The sequence below is a fragment of the Chelonoidis abingdonii genome, chromosome 11, assembly GCF_003597395.2.
Source record: "Chelonoidis abingdonii isolate Lonesome George chromosome 11, CheloAbing_2.0, whole genome shotgun sequence".
NCBI lineage: Eukaryota > Metazoa > Chordata > Testudines > Testudinidae > Chelonoidis > Chelonoidis abingdonii.
The window spans coordinates 47,230,626-47,250,875 of record NC_133779.1 but is presented as its reverse complement, the minus strand read 5'-3'; the positions used below and the strand labels follow the sequence as shown (position 1 = coordinate 47,250,875).

The 20,250-nt window shown below is 56.9% G+C and overlaps 2 protein-coding genes across 9 annotated transcripts in view; both read left to right on the top strand.

Moving 5' to 3' along the window:
• The window catches only part of LOC116831803 (death-associated protein kinase 2-like), a 29,725-nt gene extending 14,393 nt beyond the window's left edge, over positions 1–15,332 (top strand). For 3 of the 8 annotated variants that reach the window (XM_032792084.2, XM_032792085.2, XM_032792083.2), the window contains 12 exons: positions 1,772–1,959; positions 4,332–4,453; positions 5,951–6,172; positions 7,596–7,734; positions 8,817–8,946; positions 10,422–10,470; positions 11,151–11,177; positions 11,403–11,555; positions 12,318–12,363; positions 12,811–12,900; positions 13,484–13,567; positions 14,221–15,332. In XM_032792084.2, the coding sequence (XP_032647975.1) occupies positions 1,891–1,959; positions 4,332–4,453; positions 5,951–6,172; positions 7,596–7,734; positions 8,817–8,946; positions 10,422–10,470; positions 11,151–11,177; positions 11,403–11,555; positions 12,318–12,363; positions 12,811–12,900; positions 13,484–13,567; positions 14,221–14,301 (1,212 nt within the window). In that variant the 5' untranslated portion in view covers positions 1,772–1,890 and the 3' untranslated portion in view covers positions 14,302–15,332. Of the gene's footprint in view, positions 1–1,771; positions 1,960–4,331; positions 4,454–5,924; positions 6,173–7,595; positions 7,735–8,816; positions 8,947–10,421; positions 10,471–11,150; positions 11,178–11,402; positions 11,556–12,317; positions 12,364–12,810; positions 12,901–13,483; positions 13,568–14,220 lie in introns of those variants that run through there. The other 5 variants (XM_032792090.2, XM_032792091.2, XM_032792089.2 and 2 more) reach the window with 3 other exon arrangements.
• Positions 15,333–18,644: 3,312 nt separating this feature from the next.
• The window catches only part of INSRR (insulin receptor related receptor), a 39,710-nt gene continuing 38,104 nt past the window's right edge, over positions 18,645–20,250 (top strand). The window contains exon 1 of the mRNA XM_032792078.1: positions 18,645–18,759. Within this exon, the coding sequence (XP_032647969.1) occupies positions 18,645–18,759 (115 nt within the window). The remainder of the gene's footprint in view (positions 18,760–20,250) is intronic.

Genomic DNA, 20,250 nt, shown 5'->3' with positions numbered 1-20,250 from the left:
TGTGTGGTATGGGGGTGGTTGGTGGCAGGGCATCTAGCATTGTGATCTCTGGGACACAGGCAAACAGGCCGTCATCTGTTTCCTCCCAATCGTGCCTGGTTCCCTGTGTCTCTGTCCTGTCTCCCTGGCTCTGGGATTCAGGATGCATTAGGAGCGGGATCCTCTGGCAGGCCTCACTGAGGAGTGGAGCTTGGATACTTGGCAAGCCCTGGTGTCTGGTGTTCGGTTTCAGTTTATTGTCCAGCTGAGCTGGAAGATATTTGAAACCTGCTGGCTTGTAATTTCAGGGGAGGAAATCTAATTAAAAATCAATCTGGAGACGCTGGCTTGTCCGGTTTCCAAACATCATCCCTCCCCACCAGCCCTGACCATCCCCCAGCAGGAGCGGTGATTCACCTCACCAGGGGCCTTGGGGCTTCACCAGAGAGGGTTTCAAAACAAAACTGTAATTACTGTTGCCAAAACTGCACAGGGGGTGGCTTCTCTGGGGTCAGTGCTGCAGGCACCCCAGGCAGTGGGCGAGCTGGGGGAATGACAGCCCGTGGTTGGGGTGGGGATTAAAGGCTTTGTGCTCTCTGTATTCTCAGGCTATGTGGGCCCTTCCCATCTCTTGGGGCCATTTAGCGCAGCCCTGATGTTGCTCTAGCTTATGCCCTGCCCCCTAGGGGCCCTGGGAAGCAGAGGATACCCATAGTGCAGTGTACTGGGGCTGGGAGCAGGATCCTTCAGCCAGCTCCATGCTGCCTGGGGAGCCCCTGCACAAGAGGATTCTCAGGCCCCCTTCTGCTGCCAGACTGGCCTGGGCAGAGCCTTGGTGAAACTAAGGCTCAGGCCCGGAGGTGTAGCAATGAAGGCCCCGATCCTGCAAGCTGATCCGCAAAGCCCCATTGGTGTCATTTGGGCCTTTGTCCAGGCTGCATGGACCAACTCAGGGCCAAAAAGTGGCTGTGGGCCTCCCCCTCCCCCCACCCGATGAACCCTAGCAGCTCCGACACACCTCGGGCTGATTCCTTCCCCTCCGTCAGCACCCCCATTTGGCCAGGCCCCTCCAGCAGCTTCACTGGGCCTTCAGGCTGCTGACTTTCCCCTCCAGGAAGTTGGGAAAGGGGCTTTAATACAGCTGACGTTCGGGCCCCACTGAGCTCTGGGCAGCGATAAGTCAGAGGAGAAGTGGTCCCATTGGAAGATCTGAGGGTGAAGGGGGGGAGCTGCCCCCGCCCAGGGATTTTAATTCTTTCTCCCCCTCAGCCATAACGCTGTAAATCCCTCTGCAGCTCAGCTGTGACCCAGCAGAGTAATCTCCCTTGTAATCGCTCTCCAGGGTCTCCCCGGGCTTTGCTTTCCGGCTGCCTTGTTGTGCCTCAAGTGTCTGTCTCGTCTCGGCTTCTGATTTCGTTTCCCGTGGGCGTCCTTCTGCGTCCCTGCGGTCGGGCCCCCTCTGTAGCCCAGGGGGCTGGAGAGGAGCAGGGGGAGCGAAGGGTTAAAGGGCACCCGGCCTTCCAGATTGGGAGTGAAGGTCAGAGGTGAAATGAGTTTCTGTGGAGACGTGGACCCAGGCGGGGGCTTATTTGGTGGTGTTTTCAGGGCTGGGTCAGGATTGAGGAGCATCAGCAGAGGTGTGTGTGTGTGTGTGTGTGTGTGTTCAGGACTTGGATAGAAGGGGGAGTTAAGGGGCATTAGAAGAGCTAGGGGGACATCAGGGCTGCGGTGGGGGCTGGTGGGTCAGGATTGGGGGGTATCCGCATCCCCACGTTCTGCTTTTCTCTAGCAGGTGACCCTAAGCGCCGCTGCTCACGGCCAGGCTCAGCCCATGACGGCAGGGCCCTGCCCCATCCTCAGCACCACATCTCTTCCCAGCTCACCCGGGCCCTTCGTTTGTCTTTGCTGCCGATGGCTGAGGACGGTGGGGCAGTGGGCCTTGCCAATGGGAGGGCCGGAAGCCCCTCCGACACTGTCAAGGTGAGAGTTGACCCTGGTGACTGGTGGCTGGGATCTGCTCTCTCCTCAGGTCATTGAGGGTCCGAGGGTCCTGGCTTGGGTGCATGATGCTCCGCAACCCTGTTCTGGCTGTTCAGCTGAGCCTTCTTCCCCTCTGTTTTCCTGTCTGGGGATGGTGGGGTAGTGGTGGGGTCTCCTGGGAACAGCCCGCTGCCAGAAACCATTCAGTCCTGCAGAGCTCTGGGACCCAGTAATATCCTGTGGCAGTAAGTTCCACAGGTTAATCTTGCCCTTTTTAAAAATAAATAAATACATTTAAAAGCAAATTTATTTATTTATCTGACATACTTTTCTGGGCCCATTACTGCAGCATTTGAGCACCTCCCAACCAGTAATGTGTGTATATTCTTGAGGCAGGACAACTATACCCAGTATATAGGTGGGGAAACTGAGGCACAGCAGCTAAGTGACTCAGCCGAGGCCACACAGAGTCTGTGGCAGAGTAAGGAGTTGAGCCCAGGTCACCCCAGCCCTTGCTTAGCTGCTGGACCAGCCTCTCTTGGCTGCCTTTTGCCTCTGTCAGCTTTCCTTCAGTCCCTGCAGCCCAGCTCCCTGCTCACCCCTCTGTGGACCAGCTGCTAAGGGGCAGGGTCTGGTAGATAGTGCTGTGCTCTTCTGTAAACAGGGATTAACGGGCATGGCTTTGTATCCAGGTGAGAGCTGAGTGGTCCGGGGCCCGGAATGAGGCAGGGCACAAGGCAGCTGGTAGAAGAGGGTTCTTTAATCTGCCAGGTGGTGGCAGAACGAGTGGCTGGAAATTGACCCAAAGTAAGGGGCAAGTTTCTAACCCCGGCTCAGCCTCCTCGCAGACTTGGAGGATTCTCCGTTGCGTGGAGTCACTGACTTCCAAGCCTTGACCCTCTGAGGGCAGCAGGGTGGCCTGGGCTGCTCTTCTCTGTTCAGTTGCTCCAGTCGATTGCATGGGGTGCTTACTGGCTCCTGGTCGGCAGCCTCGACAGAGAGGCCAGGAGTTGAATGAGCTGCAGAGAGTGAGCTCTCCTAGACAGTGAGGTGGGGGACACAATTCTTCCTGTGCCATTGTGCCTCACCCCAGAGCTGGCTGCATTTTGGTGCTAAGGGAATGATCCCAGTACGGTGTTGCAATGAGCTATTTTGCTGCGACTCACGCCAGAGCTGGTCGCTTTTCAGTGGCAGGTGAATGATCCCTGAGCAGCAGTGTGATGTGCTGTTCAACAGCTGTTGCACCCCACCCCAGAAGTAGCTGCACTGCAACCACCCCATCTACTGGTTACCATTGAAGAGTTACCATTTGCTGGTAGAGGGCACAGCGCTGCCTTATCCTAAGTCCTGCGGGGAGCGTAGCCTGGAGATACCCGTGTGCGCTAACTGACAGCGCTTTCTAATGTCCCTCACTGTGTGGGGAGTTCTAGCTCCTCAGAGCTCTGGGTCTTTGACACCCCGTTTGGATGGAAGATGCTGCAGCGTGCTGGTGTGAATGGAGGCGAGCCGGCTGAAGCCGGGCGGCAGAGGATGGTGTGTGGGAATGCAGGCCTGCCAGAGGAGTGTCCTGTCAGGGATCATAGCTCTGTTATTCCCCAGGCGTGATCCGTGTGACGAAGTGACCCCGCCTGTGAACCAATGCAGGGCGGGAAAACCCTGCCGTTCCTCAGGGTACCTTAAAGGCATGGGGCCCGCACGGTGACCGTAGCAGGGTTGATGTTAACCTCGGTAGTGGGGGCTTTGCCCCCTCCCATTCATGGGTCCCAAAGAGCTTCAACCAGGATACCCCCTGCTGCCAGTAACCTCCTTCCCATGGCGAAGTGGGGTAGGCGGAAGGGAAGTGATTTGCCCAGTGGCATGCAGGGAGTCAGCAGCAGAGCCAGGAAAGAACCCAGGAGTCCTGGCTCCCACTCTCCTTTGCTTTAACTAACTAGACCCCAGCCCTCTCTTGGAACCAGGGATAGAACCCAGGGGTCCTGGTTCTCAGCCAGTTTCTCTGTCCCAAATGTGGCAGTAGAATGCAGGAGTCCTGGCTCCTTCTCCTCTTTGCTTGAACTAAATAGACTCACTCCCATTCCCCAGGCAGAGGTTGTACCCAGGAGTCCTGACGTTCAGCCTGCTGTGCCTTAAACACACAGCCAGGGCAAGAGAACTGCCCCTGGGGACTCGTACTGAATTTCTATAACTGGTGGCTGGCTCGGTGCGGATTGAACTGGTGACCTTCTGCAGCAAGTACAGGGGTTTCTACCCACGGAGCTAAAGGAGGGGCTCCTCCTGCAGCGAGCAGCTGCCTCAGCCACCCCCAGGGGAGCCATGGTCCTGGTGGCTAAGCTGGGGGGTTGCATTCAGTCTCTTCCTTCTGCCTTCTGCAGGAGACCAGCTGGCCCGAGGACGAAGAGGTCTTTGTGACGGAGCGGCTGAGCCCCACCACCATGGCCACGTTCAGACCCGGCAACGTGGAGGAACTCTACGAGCTGCTGGAGAAGCTGGGCAGGTGAGGGCCGCAGGCCAGGTTGTCACGCTGCATCCAGGCTGGTTCTTGGTCCAGCGTGACCCAGAATCCTTTGCACACGCGCCCTGTTGCGGGGTGGGGTGGTGGTGGGAGGTGCAGCCTGGGAGCTAGATGGGGCTCCGCAGGTGATGGGGGAGAACTCAGGTAGCTCCGTCTTTCTTCCTGTGGACGTGCGCCTCTCTCACGCAGACCGAGGGTGCTAAGGACTGGGTCTCTCCCCCCAGCTTGGAGCGGAACAACCACAGCAGGAAACTCCTCTTCACAGATCTGCCCCCACAGGAAACCCTCCTCCCCCCAGCTTTTTCTCACCATCTCCCCACCCAGCTCGGGGCCTGCTGGCTCCTAGGCTCAGACTTTCCCTTCGGATCTACACTAGACAGGTTCCTCTGCAAGCCGAGCAGCTAAAGGGTCAGACAGCCTCACAAGGGTCCACTGAGTTGAGCCAGCACCAGCAATTGCCCAAAGCACCTTCTCTAACCACTAGGCTCTCCTTCTGTCTCACGGCCGCAAATAGAACCCAGGAGTCCTGGCTCCTCCCCTCACTGGGAATAGAACCCAGGAGTCCTGGCTCCCACTTCTGTGCTAGACCTACTGCACTCCCTCTCAAAGCTGGGGAGGGGGGAATCCTAAGAGGTCTGACCACTCCTCCTCAGCAGCACTCCCTTCCCTAGCTGGGATAGAACCCAGGAGTTGTGCCACCTGCTCCTGTGCATGGATCATGCCACCTCCAATAGACCACATCAGAGCTTGCATCTGCCCCCCACCGCCGACATCTGGGTGGCATTAGCCTCCAGCTGGGAGCGCATATCACAGGCCAAGCTTCGGCGGAACGGTTAGTGTGGCTGGCACGGCCAGGGGAGACGGAGCGATGCGATACACCAGGAAGTGCAGGCGTTTATGGAGCTGTCGATTTCACGGCAGGCTGCGCGCGCGGCCGCGCTCAGGGAATGCCAGGGCTCTCCGGATGCTGAACATACATTCCTCACAGGAGGGAGTTTTATGGCTCACGCCTTGTAGAGGTCCTATGTCACGGAGCCAGCGCCAGATCCTGGCCCCAGCAAGGCTGTGCAGGGCGTCAGGCACTGACTGGTCGGGCCCCTGCTCTGTCAGCCCAGACTGGTCCAAATCTGAGTGTGCAATGGGCTTCTTTCTCTTTGCACTGTTTTTTCATCACTTCAGTGAAAACACAATTGCTGATGTCTCAGTAGTTCATTGGCTGCTGTGTCTGAGACAGTGGGGTCTAGGGGTTACAGCAGGGACCTGGGGATCAGAACTCCTGGGTTCTGTTCCCAGCTCTGAGGAGGGAATGTGGGGAGGGGGCTGGGAGTCAGGACTCCTGGGTTCTATTCCCTGCTCTGGGAGGCGAGTGCTGGCTGGGGGGAGGAGGCCCTGCTTACCCATTCTGAGGTCCACTGCCCAACTCCTGCCCCCGCCGACTGCTCCAACCCGCCAGGATGTCTCTCCACCTTGTCCCTGCAGCGGGCACTTCGGGGTGGTGAAGCGCTGCCGGAAGCGGAGCTCGGGGACTTTCTACGCCGCCAAGTTTGTGAAAATGCGCAAGTGCAAGGGGAGCCGACTGGGGCTGGACCGCGAGCAGGTGGATCGGGAGGTCAGCATCCTGCAGCAGCTGGAGCACCCCAATATCCTGTGCTTGCACGACCTCTTCGCCAGCAAGGCCGAGATGGTGCTGATCCTGGAGCTGTGAGTGTGTGGGGGGGCAGGGTGTGTGGGCTCCCCTCACCCCACTGTAATAATGCTCTGTGTTTATAGCGCCTTGCCCCATCCCTGCTGGGGGATCATCCCCCACTGCACCCATGGGGAAACTGAAGCATAGAGAAACAGACAAGACTTTCACCAAGGTCATTCAGTGGCACAGCTGGGAAAGAACCCAGGAGTCCTGGATCCCGATCTCTGCTCTAACCCCTATACATCACTCTTTTCCCCCCTCCCGAGATGGGGATAGAACCCAGGAGTCCTGGCTGCAGGTCCCCACTGCTCTAACCACTAGCTCCCACTCTTCACCTGACTGGAAACAGCTGCTCCAGTCCCCAAGCGTGTCATGCCTGGGCTCTGAGCTCTGTGCCAGGTCCCCGTGGGTGAGTCAAGGTGTTTGTGATGAGTTCCAAAGCCCCAGATGGTAGGAGGTTGCTTAGATCCGCCCCTCACGCAGCAGCTACAGTCCCCTGGCATGATGGAGCCGTGGGTTCCTGGCCCTGAGTGCTCTGGGATGGGCAGCTGAGGGTTTGAAATCCTGAGCTCTCCCCTTGGGATGGTGCCTCTCTGGTATGAGGAGCATGGATTTGACTTAGCGGCCGTTTAGCGCTTTGAGCTCAGTTGGCTGTTTTTTTTTTTTCACCCCCACAAATCCAGACAAATCTCATTTAGATCCTGCAGATAATGGGCCTGATTCTCCATTGGCCTATACCTTGTGCCGGCAAAGTGGGTGCCACAGTAACCTTTCATACCCCACCTTGTGACTGCACAAGGCAACCAGGACCCTATGTGATTCATGCCTGTATATGCGTCCGTACGCTCATATCCGTCTGCCTTGTGTGTATGAAATGACAATCTGTCCGGATAGCGCCTCCTGTCTAGAAGGCTTCTACACAATGGCTGTACAGGGATCACTTCCCTGCCCGCACTGAATTGCAGTCACTTCTTAGGTAGAAAATGGCAGCTGATTAACAGCAGCATTGAGCAGGGAGCACTCACCCTCCTCTGAAATGCAGCCAGCTCTGAGGAGGAACTGGCTGCTGTAATGGACAGGAACTGCAGCATGGAATTGGGGCAGCGTGCTCAAGTGGGTTGTGCACAGGCCTAAGTCAGAACTCCTGGTTCTATTCCCCACGCTGTCCTGTCCAGCTCTGTGACCCCCAGGACAAATCACTCTCCTCCTTGTGCCTCAGTTTCCCCAGGGGGATGTGGTACTGACCCCCCCACCTATGTCAGGACTTTAAGATCCTCTGATGTCAGGGTGCAATAGAGCTCTAGCATGAGCTGGCAGCTGTCCCTGCCACCCAGGCCAGCATGGCTCCAGCCACTCCCTGGGCCTTGGTGTAAGTGAGAGCAGGATGGGCCCCTCTGATGTCTGTAGACCTCACCTGCTGTCCCTCTCCGCTCTCAGGATCTGCGGTGGGGAGCTCTTTGACTTCATTGCCGAGAAGGAGACGCTGACGGAGGCGGAGGCCATCGAGTTCCTGCAACAGATCCTGCAGGGCGTTGCCTACATGCACGGGCGGCATGTCGCCCACTTCGACCTCAAGGTGCCCAGCCCCCTCCGTGCCTGGCGCAGGCATTGCCTCTGGCCCCTTAACCACTGATTCTCAGTCCCTCCTGGCTCCAGCCCTGCATGCGGGAGGGCGTTGGAGACAGGCAAGAGGGGCCAAACACGTTTTGCAGCTTTGCAAGGCTCTCGGTGTAAATCAGAGCAGACTCAGGGCTGCTCTAACTCTCACTCTGCTCCCTGCAGAGCAGAGAATACCCATAACGCAGCTTGCTCCAGCCACCCCTCCAATCTGACCTCATTCTGGGGACTGGGACGGTGCAGGGCCTGTTACACCAGCTCCACCCCAGCCAGGGAAGCCCCATTTATGGGAGCAGGAGGGGCTGTCAGGGGGCTGCTTCCACCCATTTCAAGGCCCCTTTACACTGCAAGAGCAGCTTCAGAGACCCAGGTCCATGGTGCCCAGCCTCTGGCTTTTCCCATGTCCAAGGGGGTCTGGAATGGACCCATGCATGTGCGTTGGCCCCACTGCAGAGCTGCTCTCCCTCAGGCTGTCTCCTGCCTGTCCCATCTCCTCTCTCCCCTTCCCTACTCCCCCGCAATTCTCTTCTCACCGAATTCTTTGCACGGCCTCTGAGATTACACTGACACCTGCTGGCCAGAGGTAACTCTGCAGGCTCTGGCCAGTTCTACACCTGCGGGTCCTGTGCCCACCCCCCCCGCTGGAAAGCAGCTGTAGAAATTAGACTGCTCTGGGGCAGTGAGATGGGGCCAGGGCCGTGGACTGAAATCCAGCCCAGACAGTGGGGCTGTTTTCCCTGGCTGCATGAATCTCCCACGTCTACGCTCAGATCTCGGCGTCGCCTGGCGGGAGTCTCGGAAGTAACTCGCCTGGGAAACCCTGCTGACTTGTGTGTTCCCACCGTCATCCCTGCTGGCTCCTCCTCCAATCACACGCCCACCGCATGACTATTCCAACCTCCGCTGCTGCCGCAGCCCAGCAGTGGGCACGGGGGAGGCTGTGGGGCGTGGGGCGCTTGCTTTGCACCGGTGTCAATGATCACGTGGGGTGTGGGGTGATAGCGAACTGGGCTCATGGTGTCTCCCTTCCCTCCCCCACAGCCGGAGAATATCATGCTGCTGGAGAAAGATGTCCCCAACCCAAAAATCAAGATAATCGATTTTGGTCTGGCCCAAAAACTGGAAGATGGAGTAACCTTCAAAAGCCTTTGTGGAACTCCTCAGTACATAGGTAAATGGCTGACCACTAATGATCTCCTAGGAAGGTTGCCAGGAGCATGTGGGACTCATTGGCATATTAGGCTATTGGGGTTAACCTGTGGAACTCTCTGCCACAAGATATTGTTGAATCACATGCTTAGGGCCTTACCAAATTCACAGTCCATTTTGGTCAATTTCATGGTCACAGCATTTAAAAAATCCTAAATTTAATGATTTCCACTATTTAAATCTATTGAAATTTCACAGTCTTGTAATTGTGGAAAAAGGAGTTGTGGCGGGAGCGGGTGGGGTTTGCAAGGTTCTTGCAGGGGAGGTTGTGGTACTGCTGCCCTTACTTCTGCGTGGCTGCTGGCGGGGCATCGCCTTCAAAGTTGGGCACCCAGCCAACAGTCCCCTCTCTCCAGGCACCCAGCTCTGAAGGCAGCACAGAAGTAAGAGTGGCAATGCCCCGGCGCCCCCCTCCCCACCACCCCCCGGCAACTCCCTTTTGGGTCAGGATCCCCAATTTGAGAAACGCTGGTCTCTCACGTGAAATCTGTATAGTGTAGGGGGAAAGCACATGCAAAACCAGATTTCATGGTGGGAGAACAGATTTCACGGTTCATGATGTGTTTTTTATGGCCGTGAATTTGGCAGGGCACTGCACAGTGTAGCAAGATTCCTGAAAGCTTTAGGCAGCAGGGACTTGGATAATCTCACGTGCTGGGAATACTTGACAGTAAGGAATTCCACCCACATCTAAAATGGAGCCACCTCTGGGGCAGAACGCAGTAGCTACAGGCCTGTCGCATCTTAGGCGCATTTAACATTCGTGATTTCAGCTTTACACGGTTTGCAAAAACAAAAACAAAACAAAAAAGAGGGGGGAAAAAAACCCAGTTGTAATACCCTTTGGACTCGGTCGTCTCTCAATAGATCCTTGTCTCGTGCGATTCCACCCGCCGTTACACTCAATGTAATTTTGACTATACGCGATTTTCGCTTTACATGCTGACTGCGGAAGGTAACCCCAGCGTCAGATGCGGCAGACCTGTACTTCGAGCAATGTAGAGACACTTTAGGACGGGAAGTGAAGGAGACTCTTGTTTCCTGCTAACCTGCAGTGGGGGTGGAGTGTAAGGAGGCACCAGAGTTTTGGGGGCAGGGGAGATGTGGCTCTGAACAGCCCTTCCCTTCCCGAAGAACCAGGGGATCTTAGTGACCGCTCATGGCTAGGACTCTGGGTTCCTGGCCTGTCTGAAAGAGCAGCCCAGCATCCCCTAGCACCACTCAGAAGCAGTGAGAATGGCTGGATTTTAGAGATGGAAACCCAGCAAGGTTTAGCAGCGTGAGGGGCGTCCAGGCTGACACAGGGGTTGTACATAGCGAGATCCTTTCTGCTTTGACTTGCTGTACGTCTCGTGTCCCATAGCGGCCGAAAGGAGTCAGGCAGGGGATGCAAAGTGACTATTCTAGATTTCTATTTTTTTTTTCTTCTCCTCCAAGCTCCCGAAGTGATTAACTACGAGCCCCTGAGCTCGGCGACAGACATGTGGTAAGGACGGGGAGCCTGGGCGGTGCCTCTCATTAATGTTGTAGCTGGAGGTGTAACGTGAGCTGTCGTTGCCTCAGCCGAGTTCTCGGCGTCACCCAGGCAGTGTTCCCAGGTCCCCTGGCCTTGTTTTAAACACGCCAAGCGCCGCTGGGAGACGAGTCCCCGGCCTCTTCCAGCCAACTGAAGAGCCACAAAAATGCTCCGGCAGCGACTGTCTCAAGGAGCTCAGTCTGCTCGGCTCTCAGAACAAAGATTGAGAGGTGACTGGTGTTTGACGTGCTGTTGGGGGAGCAAACACCGGCGCCTGTTTTCTTTCTGACTTTCATCCCAGTTCTGCTAGTTTGTCGGTCTGCTTAAAAAGGAGGTTCTGCTTTCCCGTCCAGGAGCGCGTGTGGGCCGTGCGATCGGAGGGGCGGGGGTCAGTCGCACGCCAGGAATGGTGGAAGCGAGCAGTGGGCAAACACGTCACAGAGTGGAAAACTGCTCCATAAAAGTGAGGGAGTGATGCTGAATCAGCAGGGTTTGGGAGAAGAGTCAGGAGCAAAAAAGGGTGAAATTTACCCCGCTCTGCTATTTGTTTACCAGGGTCCCTTCCTTGTTTTCTACCAACGTAGTCTGTGTGCACTGATTGTTCCCAGGCGCAGGCTAGCTAACCTAGAACGTGTCTTTGTTTATTTCAGGAGCATCGGCGTTATTACCTATATCTTGTAAGTACCTGACCTCTTGGGGGTGTCTTCTTGTCTGACCCTCTCATCTTTAGCTCTTGCTTGGGGTTTTTTATCCAGAGACCACCCCCAAGTGCATCACTGGAGGTCAATATTCTTATACAGAATGGGGAAACTGAGGCACAGAGCAGAGTCACAGCTTCCTCAGGGGTGGGTCGGGGGCCCTTTGGACTCAGCCAGCTCTCAACAGATCCTTGTCTCATGCAGGCTGAGTGGGATGTCCCCATTCCAGGGCGAGACGGATGCCGAGACCCTCTCCAACATCATCGCAGGCAACTACGAGTTCGAGGAAAAATTCTTTAGCGAGACCACCGATATGGCCAAGGACTTCATCCGGCAGCTGCTGGTGAAGGAGCCTGGGTAATGCCTGGCACCCACCACAGCCCGCTGGGCAGCAAGACTCTGAGGCTGGCACCTGGCAGGAGGTTACCCTGGCAGAGCTGCTCAGAAAGCAGGAGCCCCTTAATCCCTCTGCTGGAGCAGGCCGGGTGGGGGTGACATTCACCGCTGGGTACAGCTGGCATAAAGCACCTGGCAGAGGTCTCAGGTGGGAAGCGAGGGGGCCTCGTTCTGTCACCCGGCACTGAGTGATATCCACCCTGAAGGATCTAGGCCAGATGTGATTCCCAGCTGCGGGGGGAGGTTTGTTCAAGCCAGCGTACCCCCCCAAAACCCCAGCTGGAAAGGCTGGCACAGAGGGTGCCGGCTGGCCTGTGATTGGGTCTGTCCTGCATGGTGCAGGCCAGCTGGACCGCAGCCTAACCACAGCCTGTAACCTGCTGGGGGTGGTGCTGTTGGGTTAGTGCTGGAGGGAGCAGGAGTAGCCGGTCTGATAACCCGGTGGCACTGGAGAGGGGCTGGCACGGAGAGGGGGCGTGAGGGCAAATTGAAGGGGGACGATTGAATCCTTTGCACTACGTGGGACATGGGCGGGCTGGGGAGATGGCTCTGGGGGCAGGGAAGAGATTCCTGCCATGGGACGTTCTCAGCAGGGCAGGGAGTGCTCGGTGGGTAAGCACCGTGAGGGGGAAAGGGCCCGGGGTTTCCTGGGGAGGAGGAGGGGGAAAAGTTTTTCTTTTCCGGTGGGAAAGCAGCAAATGGTTCCCGTTCTCCTCACTGCAGGAGTCGCATGAGCGCGGCTGAGAGCCTCGTCCATCCGTGGATCAAGGTGAGGGGGCTGCTCGCGTTTCCAGGTGGATGTGGGGGTGTGTGGAGGGGTGGGGACCGCCAGGCTAGCAAGCAGGGGGATGCCCACGGCGGTGTCTGGTGGGTCCTGCTGCAGCCCCTGGGGATCAGGGAACCCACTCCTGGTAGCTGTTCTTTCCTGAGGGCCAGGCTGGGGGGAGGGCATGGAGCCTGCTGCGAAGCCAAAGACGGGGGGCAGGCTGCAGAGGCAGCAGGTAGGTGCCTGGCAGCGGAGTATTGGTCCGGGGCCATTGAATGTGGGATGAGCCCTGAGTGGCAGGGAAGCCTTCGGAGGGGGCCGTTTTCTGCACCATGAGGAGTCAGATCCCTGCAGGAAACGGACTCGAGGTCTCCTTGCTGCCTATGGGCACGAGCTGGGGCTTGGGGTGGCATGCTGGGGGTGACGGCTCACGTGTTTGCCCCCTGGCAGCCCCTGAGCCGGAAGCAGGCCACTAACCGCAGCCGCTCCTCCATCAACATGAAGAACTTCCGCAAGTTCAACGCCCGCAGGAAATGGAAGGTAAATCTACCCCAGCCTCTCCGGGGACAGCTGGGGTGGTGCAGGGGGCGCTCTCCCTTCCCAGTGTGGCGCTAAGGGGTGTTGCGCTGCAGGGGGTGGATGCCTCATACGGGGACTCCCCCCTCGCGGTCAGTCACCAACCCGCTGACCCCAATGCCCTAGGGCAGCCCTTGGGAGACTTGCCCCTTGCAGGTGTGACATTAGGAGAAGACTATCTTTTGTTCCCTGGCATCCTTGAAACAACAGAGGCATCAAGCCCCAAGCTCTAGCTACATTTCCCTTGACCTAAAATCCCCCGGCTCATTTCAGATGGGTGCAGGATCCCTCTTTGCTTCCCATCCTAAACTTTTCAACGGCTGCTGCGTTCCACCCCAGAGGTGGCCGCATTTTAACGGCAGGGAAGAAATCCCTCAGCATGAAAGAGGCTGCATAACAGTGGGCTAGTTAATAGGGGACGTCGCTCCTTGGTTTGTGGGGCTGGGGGGGACCCTCCTTATGTGGGCACAGGGGCTCAAAGGGTCCTTAGCCTTAAGCTGCCCCATTGCGTGTTTTTTTTTCCCCCACTCTCTCTTTCCCCCCCCAGCTATCCTACAACATGGTGTCTGCCTGCAACCGGCTCTGCCACCTGAAGCTCTTGTGTGGCCAGAGGATGGAGGATGAGACTCTGGTGAGGCCATATTGCTTAGCTCGTGTGCTCGCTCTCTGGGCGGAGAGCGCTGGGGACCTTCTGCTCCGGACTCGCTGTGTAGGGGGCGGGGGGGTGATGGCTGAATGGGCAGGGGCAGGGGCAGGTCTCTGGGCTGGGAGTGGTGGGATAGGTTCCAAGTTGGGGTGAGTGTCAGGGGTCACATGTTGGAGGGTTCGGAGTGGGGTTAGATGCTGGGGTGAGCACCCAGAGTAGCATTAATTATCCAGGTACCCAATGGGCCCCACTTCCTAGAGCTCCCGGCACCCCTGGGTGTTTAGAGTCAGGGCTGCCGCTGGCTGGCCGCTCTTTAGTTAATGAAACACTTTGTGCTGGCCCTTCGGCTGCTTCTGGGTGCCCAGGGCTGGCATCGACCTTGCCTGCCATGTGCAGGGTCTGCCTGGGGGTGACAGGGCAGGGAGAGAGGGGGTGGAAAGGGGGAGAGAGCGCGCGCGTGTGCACCAGGGGGCCTGTGTGTGTACGTGTGCAGCAGGGGACCTGGGTGTGCGGGGGGGGGGTGTCTGTGTGCATGGGAGCCTGGGTGTGCACCTGTACTCAGGTGTGTACACGTATATCATGTGCCCTCCTTCCTATCCCCTCCCTGACCCTCTCTGGTGCCCCCCCCCCCTTTCCAGCGTGGCTGCGAGAGCGACCAGGAGGATGAGGCCACCCAGCCAGTGACACTGCTGCGCCGGCGAAGAAGCAGCTGCTCTTGAGACCTGTCCCCGAACCACAGACTCCAGCATGCTCCCACTGCACCCCCTCTACATCAGCTGAGGGGGCAGCCACAGCCCCCAGAAGTGGGGAAGGCGGGATCCATGCTCACGGCCCTGTGAGATCAGGCACCTCTGGCCCCACCTTGGGCCCCACCCCGACAGCTGGCCTCTGTCTGTTGAGGCCCAAATGGCGGAAGGGGCATTGACTTTGGGCAGCAGGGACTGGCTGGGAGTGGGAGGGGGCTAGAAATGGGATCCTGCCTCTTTTCCTTCCCCTTCCCCTCCATGTCCCTCTCTATCCACACACCTGAGGACAGGGAGTTCACTGCGGATGGAGCTGGTGAAAGGGGAACACATGTCATCGGGAGAAGCTGAGGCTGGGGTGATGCCCGCAGCCCCTTGGCACCCAGTCACCATGTCTGTGGGGCAAGGTATGGGGAGTGTGGGAGAAGAGATCCCGCTATTGACCCTTTTATTATCCAAAGAGAGCCCCCACCACCCGCACCATGAGGGTCTTCTAGGGTGCATTTTCTGCACCCCTCTTATGCTTTCCAATAGGGGTTTCCTATGTGGCTGTTCTATCTGGCACTCATGGGGTTAATTGGAACCTCCCGCTCTGCCCTTTCAGACATTGTGTTCTGGAACTCGTGGGGTTAATCCAACTAGCCACCCCCCGCACTTGCCCCATGTGTTAGGGGTTCTGTTTATTCCAGCACTCATGGGGTTAATATGAGTCTCTTCCCCTCCCCACTCCACCCCCAGTGGTACCCTGGTGGGGGGATGGATGGCGGCTCCCGATGCGCTAGCCGCTGCAAGGCAGTGCCAGGTGCCTTCACCCAGCTGCAGCTGTTGAGGGGCAGCCTGAGAGCTGGATGGTTGCCCCTTTCCCAGCACCCCACAAACCCTTGTGTGCTGGCCCAAGGTGCGTGGCAGACCAGACCCCACTTCTCCACTGGCTGCCTGGGGAAGATCTGCCCAGCTCAGTCCCCCTCTGCCTGATTATTTGTAAAGAAATAAACTTGCCAAGTGTCTCCCCTGTCTCCTGCCTGCTCTGGGTGCCTTTGCAATAAGAAAATAAGAACGGCCGTACCAGGTCAGACCAAAGGTCCATCCAGCCCAGTATCCTGTCTACCGACAGTGGCCAATGCCAGGTGCCCCAGAGGGAGTGAACCTAACAGGCAATGATCAAGCGATCTCTCTCCTGCCATCCATCTCCACCCTCTGACAAATAGAGGCTAGGGACACCATTCCTTACCTAGCCTGGCTAATAGCCATTAATGGACTTAGCCACCATGAATTTATCCAGTTCTCTTTTAAACGCTGTTATAGCCCTAGCCTTCATAACCTCCTCAGGCAAGGAGTTCCACAGGTTGACTGCGCACTGCATGAAGAAGAACTTCCTTTTATTTGTTTTAAACCTGCTGTCCATTAATTTCATTTGGTGACCTCTAGTTCTTGTATTATGGGAATAGGGAAAAGTTATTTACCTATCTACTTTCTCCACATCACTCATGATTTTATAGACCTCTATCATATCCCCTCCTAGTCTCCTCTTTTCCAAGCTGAAGAGTCTCAGCCTCTTTAATCTTTCCTCATATGGGACCCATTCCAAACCCCTAATCATATTAGTTGCCCTTCTCTAACCCCCCCCACCCCCCCGAGTGAAGCCGGCTCAGGAACCAGCCTGGCCTGCCCATGCTCCACAGCCCTGACTCGAATCGGCCAAGCAGAGCCGGCTCTGGCCCCTGGGTGGCGCTAAAGCCCAGCTCATGGTGCTTGGCCTCTCCACAGCTGGATGGTTGGTAACTGGGTGCTGGTGCTGGGCTCGGTGCTGTTCAGGACCGAGCCCCACGGCTCTCACGCCCTAGGGCGCTGGCTGGCTAATGGCCTGTCTGTCCTGGAAGGGTAGGAAGGAGCAGCGCTCAGACAGCACCTGGGCAGGGCGTGTCCCTTAAAGGAACGTAGCATGGAACGGGTGCTGACTGGGCTCCCTGAAGGCAGGGGCGGTCAATGCTTTTTTGGTCAAGCTCCACGTTTCTTGGTTAAGGTCCAGACGCCGGAGACACGTTTTTCAACCACAGTGACAATAGAGAGGATCGTCCGGATTTGGGGCCTACGGCCTTCCTCTGCCTTATGGGGACAGGGGTGGAGATGACACCGAAAAGTTGGCAAACTGGTGTGGGCGAGCACTCTGCCCTCTGTGGCTGCCCTCCCGGGAGCGTGTGCAGAATGAGAAGGGGGACGTGGATGCAGACAGTAGCTGGACGTGCAGCTTCTGGCGAAGGTAACGGCCACCATTGCCAATCCCTATTCAGAGCCGCCGCTCAGGTTTCTGAGTGGTGCCCAGCATGCTGGGCACTGCTACTACAAAGCACAATAATCTCAGAGTGGAGTTGTACTGCGCACAGTGCCCCCCAGGGGGCTTGGGAATTCAGAGCATGTGAGTGGAGCACTTTGCTCATGCAGAGATGTTTTAAATCCCCCCCTTTCTTCATCACCTGCGCAAATCCGCAGCCTTCTGTCTGCAGGCCTGGAGCTCACGGGGGTGTGGATCTGCCTTCTCTCTCCTGGGAGAAAGGTGGTAGGTAGAAAACCCCGTTCCTTGAAACCACTGACTCAGAAAAGCAGTTTGCCATAAACCCCAGGTTACTATTTTCAAGGAGAAAGGCAGGCCTGGGAGCTGGGGCTTTCTCCCATGCCAAGCAGCTGATCAGAGCAGTGGTGGTTTGTTTCGTTAAGCTGAAAGCGAGAGTCCCTAGTGGTGCAGATCTAATGTGCCCCTTCTGCCTCGAAAATTTGCTGCCAGCTAGTTACTGCCTGTGCCAGTTAAAGTTCCCTTAACAAAAGAGCAGTCATAGCTGTGTCAATGGCAGAAAGCTCCCCTGCTGGCTCCATCCTGGAGGGATTCTCCACCCCGCTCTGATCCAAGGTGAGGCTGCGGGAATGTGAGTTACTCCGCTGTGGCTAGATTCCACCAGCTGGGGCGACCGACTGGGTTCAAAGCTCCACTGCCCTTCCAGAACCCCTGCCCGGCCTGACATCTCACTGTGCCCTCATGCTGCACCCCAGAACGGGATGGGGATAAGTGCTGCATTGCAAAGGGCCCATCATCTCCCCTCCCCTCCCCTGCTGCTCATGAAGGGGCCAGGGGCCAATGTAGCTGGCTGGGGCAGGAGAAGATCTGGCACTTTCAGGCCCTGTTCGTGCCTAGTACAACAGGAGTGGTTCAAAGACCCCTGCTCCAGTTGCACCAGGCTGTTTGCTGGTTGTGTGGGCTATTTGGCCAAGACCGTGTAGGTCACTTCGCCCGGGATTGTGGGGGGGCAGGGAGCAGGGATTCTCTACAAGAAGTTTGAAACGAGAGGCAGAAAAAAAAATCCCGTTGGGATTGAAAGTTTTCCCTGAATTTTTTTTTTTTTTGTGGAAAAAAATGTCCAGTGGCCTCTCTGCAATTGTGCCCATCCCTGTGGCATCTGGGTGCTGATCCATAATGAAGGGTCACACCACGTTCCCTCAGCAGCAGCACCCCGATCCTCCACCCGCTATCATGAACCTCGTGACAGCTGGGGAAACTGAGGCCCAGAGACTTGCTAGGGGGTCGTACAGTTGATTGGTGAAGGATCTGGGGCTGTTGGCTGCAACCCCTGCCTCCCAGTTAGCTGGAGTGTTTGGGGGAATCTCTCTTCCCTGGCCAATCTCTGGCTCCTTATTTTCCAAACAAGCCCCCCCGGCCCTGGTCCAACCCCATCTCGGTTCAGTTTTCAGGCTAAATATTTTGAATGTAGCAATCAAAAACAAAAGTGAACCTGAGCCAAGCCCCTCGTGCCTGCTTGGGGCCCGACAGCTCCCACCATGCCACCACCCTGCCTGCGACCCAGCCAGGGCAGCAGTGGAAGGAGACAGGGCCCCTAGGCGAAGGTGGGACCACTTTGGTCCTGCCCCTTGGCTGGAGTTTCACCTGGCTGCACATGGGGCGGGCGTGAGGCAGCTCCACCCAGCTGTCTGCGCCCAGGTCTGCTGTTCTGTGCACGCTCAGAGTTCGACTGTTCGCCCAGCCCTATGCATGCAGCATGGAAATGGGGGAACACAGAAGCCGGGGGCTTTCTCCTTAAAGCCCGGAGTGAGGTGAATCGAGGCCAGTTGCAGTGGAGGCCAAGGATCGGCGCTGTCCCTGCTGGTCCCCTGGGAATGAAGTGGGAGGCGCTGGGGTCCCTCTGTTCCCAAGCTCCGCAGCCAGGGTGGCGCCTGCTTTCCGCCCCATAAGAGGAGCTGCCGGGGCCAAGGGGGTGTGTGCATTCTGCCTCACTTTGGAGAACGGCCGGGGGATTTTCTGTTCACGGACCATGGGGGTGGAGAAGGAGACAGCGGCATCATCGTCCCTCTGCTGCCTGCCACTCGGGATAGTTTTGCTGGTGCTCAGCCTCGTCCCACTTGTGCCCGCACTGGCCACCCCCGGAAGTAAGTTTCCCCAGCCTGGCTAGCAGACCTCAAAAGTCTGCTCCTGGGTCGCCAAGAGAGACTAGACTAGACTGGCTGGGGGTGTGCGGCCTCAGCAGAGGCTCTCCTGGTGGAGCTGTGTGGGATGGGACGGGTGGGTGACCCAGAGGCGAGGGTTAAGGCAGCAGGCTGGGTCTGCAGACGCAGTGGGGGGCTAGTGGATGGAGCACAAGGCTGGCAGGCAAGAGATCCTGGCTCCTGTTCCCAGATCTGCACCTAACCTGCTCCATGACGTTGGGCAAATCCCATTAGAGCAGCTGGGCTGGGTCAGCCCAATGGTCCATCTAGCGTCTAGCCTGTCTTGGGTGCTTCAGAGGGAATGAACAGAACAGGGCGATTAGGTGATCCAGCCCCTGTCGTCTGGTCCCAGCTTCTGGCAGTCTGAGGTTTAGGGACACCCAGAGCACGGGGCTGCATCCCTGACCATCTTGGCTAATGGCCATCGATGGACCTAACCTCCAGGAACTTACCTAATTCTTTTTTGAACCCAGTTATGCTCTGGGCATTCACAACATCCACCGGCATTGAGTTCCACGGGTTGTGTGTGTTGGCTGAAGTACCTTCCTCCTGTTTGTTTTAAAGCTGCTGCCTAGTAATTTCAGTGGGTGAGCCCTAGGTTGTGTGTTAGGGGAAGGGGTGCCTTTGTGCCTGTTTCCTGTCTCACATGTGTCTTCTGAGGTTGTAAGCTTTCCTGGAGGAGGGATGGCCTCTTGCTGTCTGTACGTCCTGCACCCAGCACAACGGGTGCTTTAATTCTAGGTATGACTGTAATACAAAGAGCAAAATAATAATGGATCTTGGGACAGCGGGGGACAGGTCCCAGCTCTGCTGCTGACTCTCTGTGTGACCTTGGTTAAGTCACATTGTTGCTCCGTGCCTCAATTTCCCCATCTGTAAAGTGAGGACAACCCTACTCCATTTTCTGGTCTGTACCTGGATTGTGACCTCTCAGGAGCAAGGAGTGTCTCTGACTGATGTGTCCGTGCAGCCTCTAATAAAATGGGGCCTCCAGGTTGGCACGGTAATTTGGAGCTGGGACCTCAGGAGTGAAAGGCATCTGCCTGCCTACAGCCTGAGCTAAAAAAACCCGTGCTGCACTCTCCGTGGCCCAGCCACCCCTAGGAGGGAACAAAATGGCCCATTGTAACTCCCAGTCCTTCTCCCATAACCACAGGGCTCTCTGCACCTTCCTTTGAAGCAGCTTGCGCTGAGTAGTAGGAGACGGGGATACCGGGGTAGATGGGCCCCCTGCTCTGAAACAGTCTAGTAATTTCCAGGGTCCTTTGTTGCTAAACACACTGGACTTTCACCATCAATCAATGCTGAATCCCTCATTTTTCAGTGTAAGGATGAAACAGTGTCTCTGAGAAACTGGCCATTTGACTTCAAAACACAGAGACCCCCCTGCCAGGTTCTGGAGCAAAAAGGAATACGCAGGAACTTTTGGGGCAG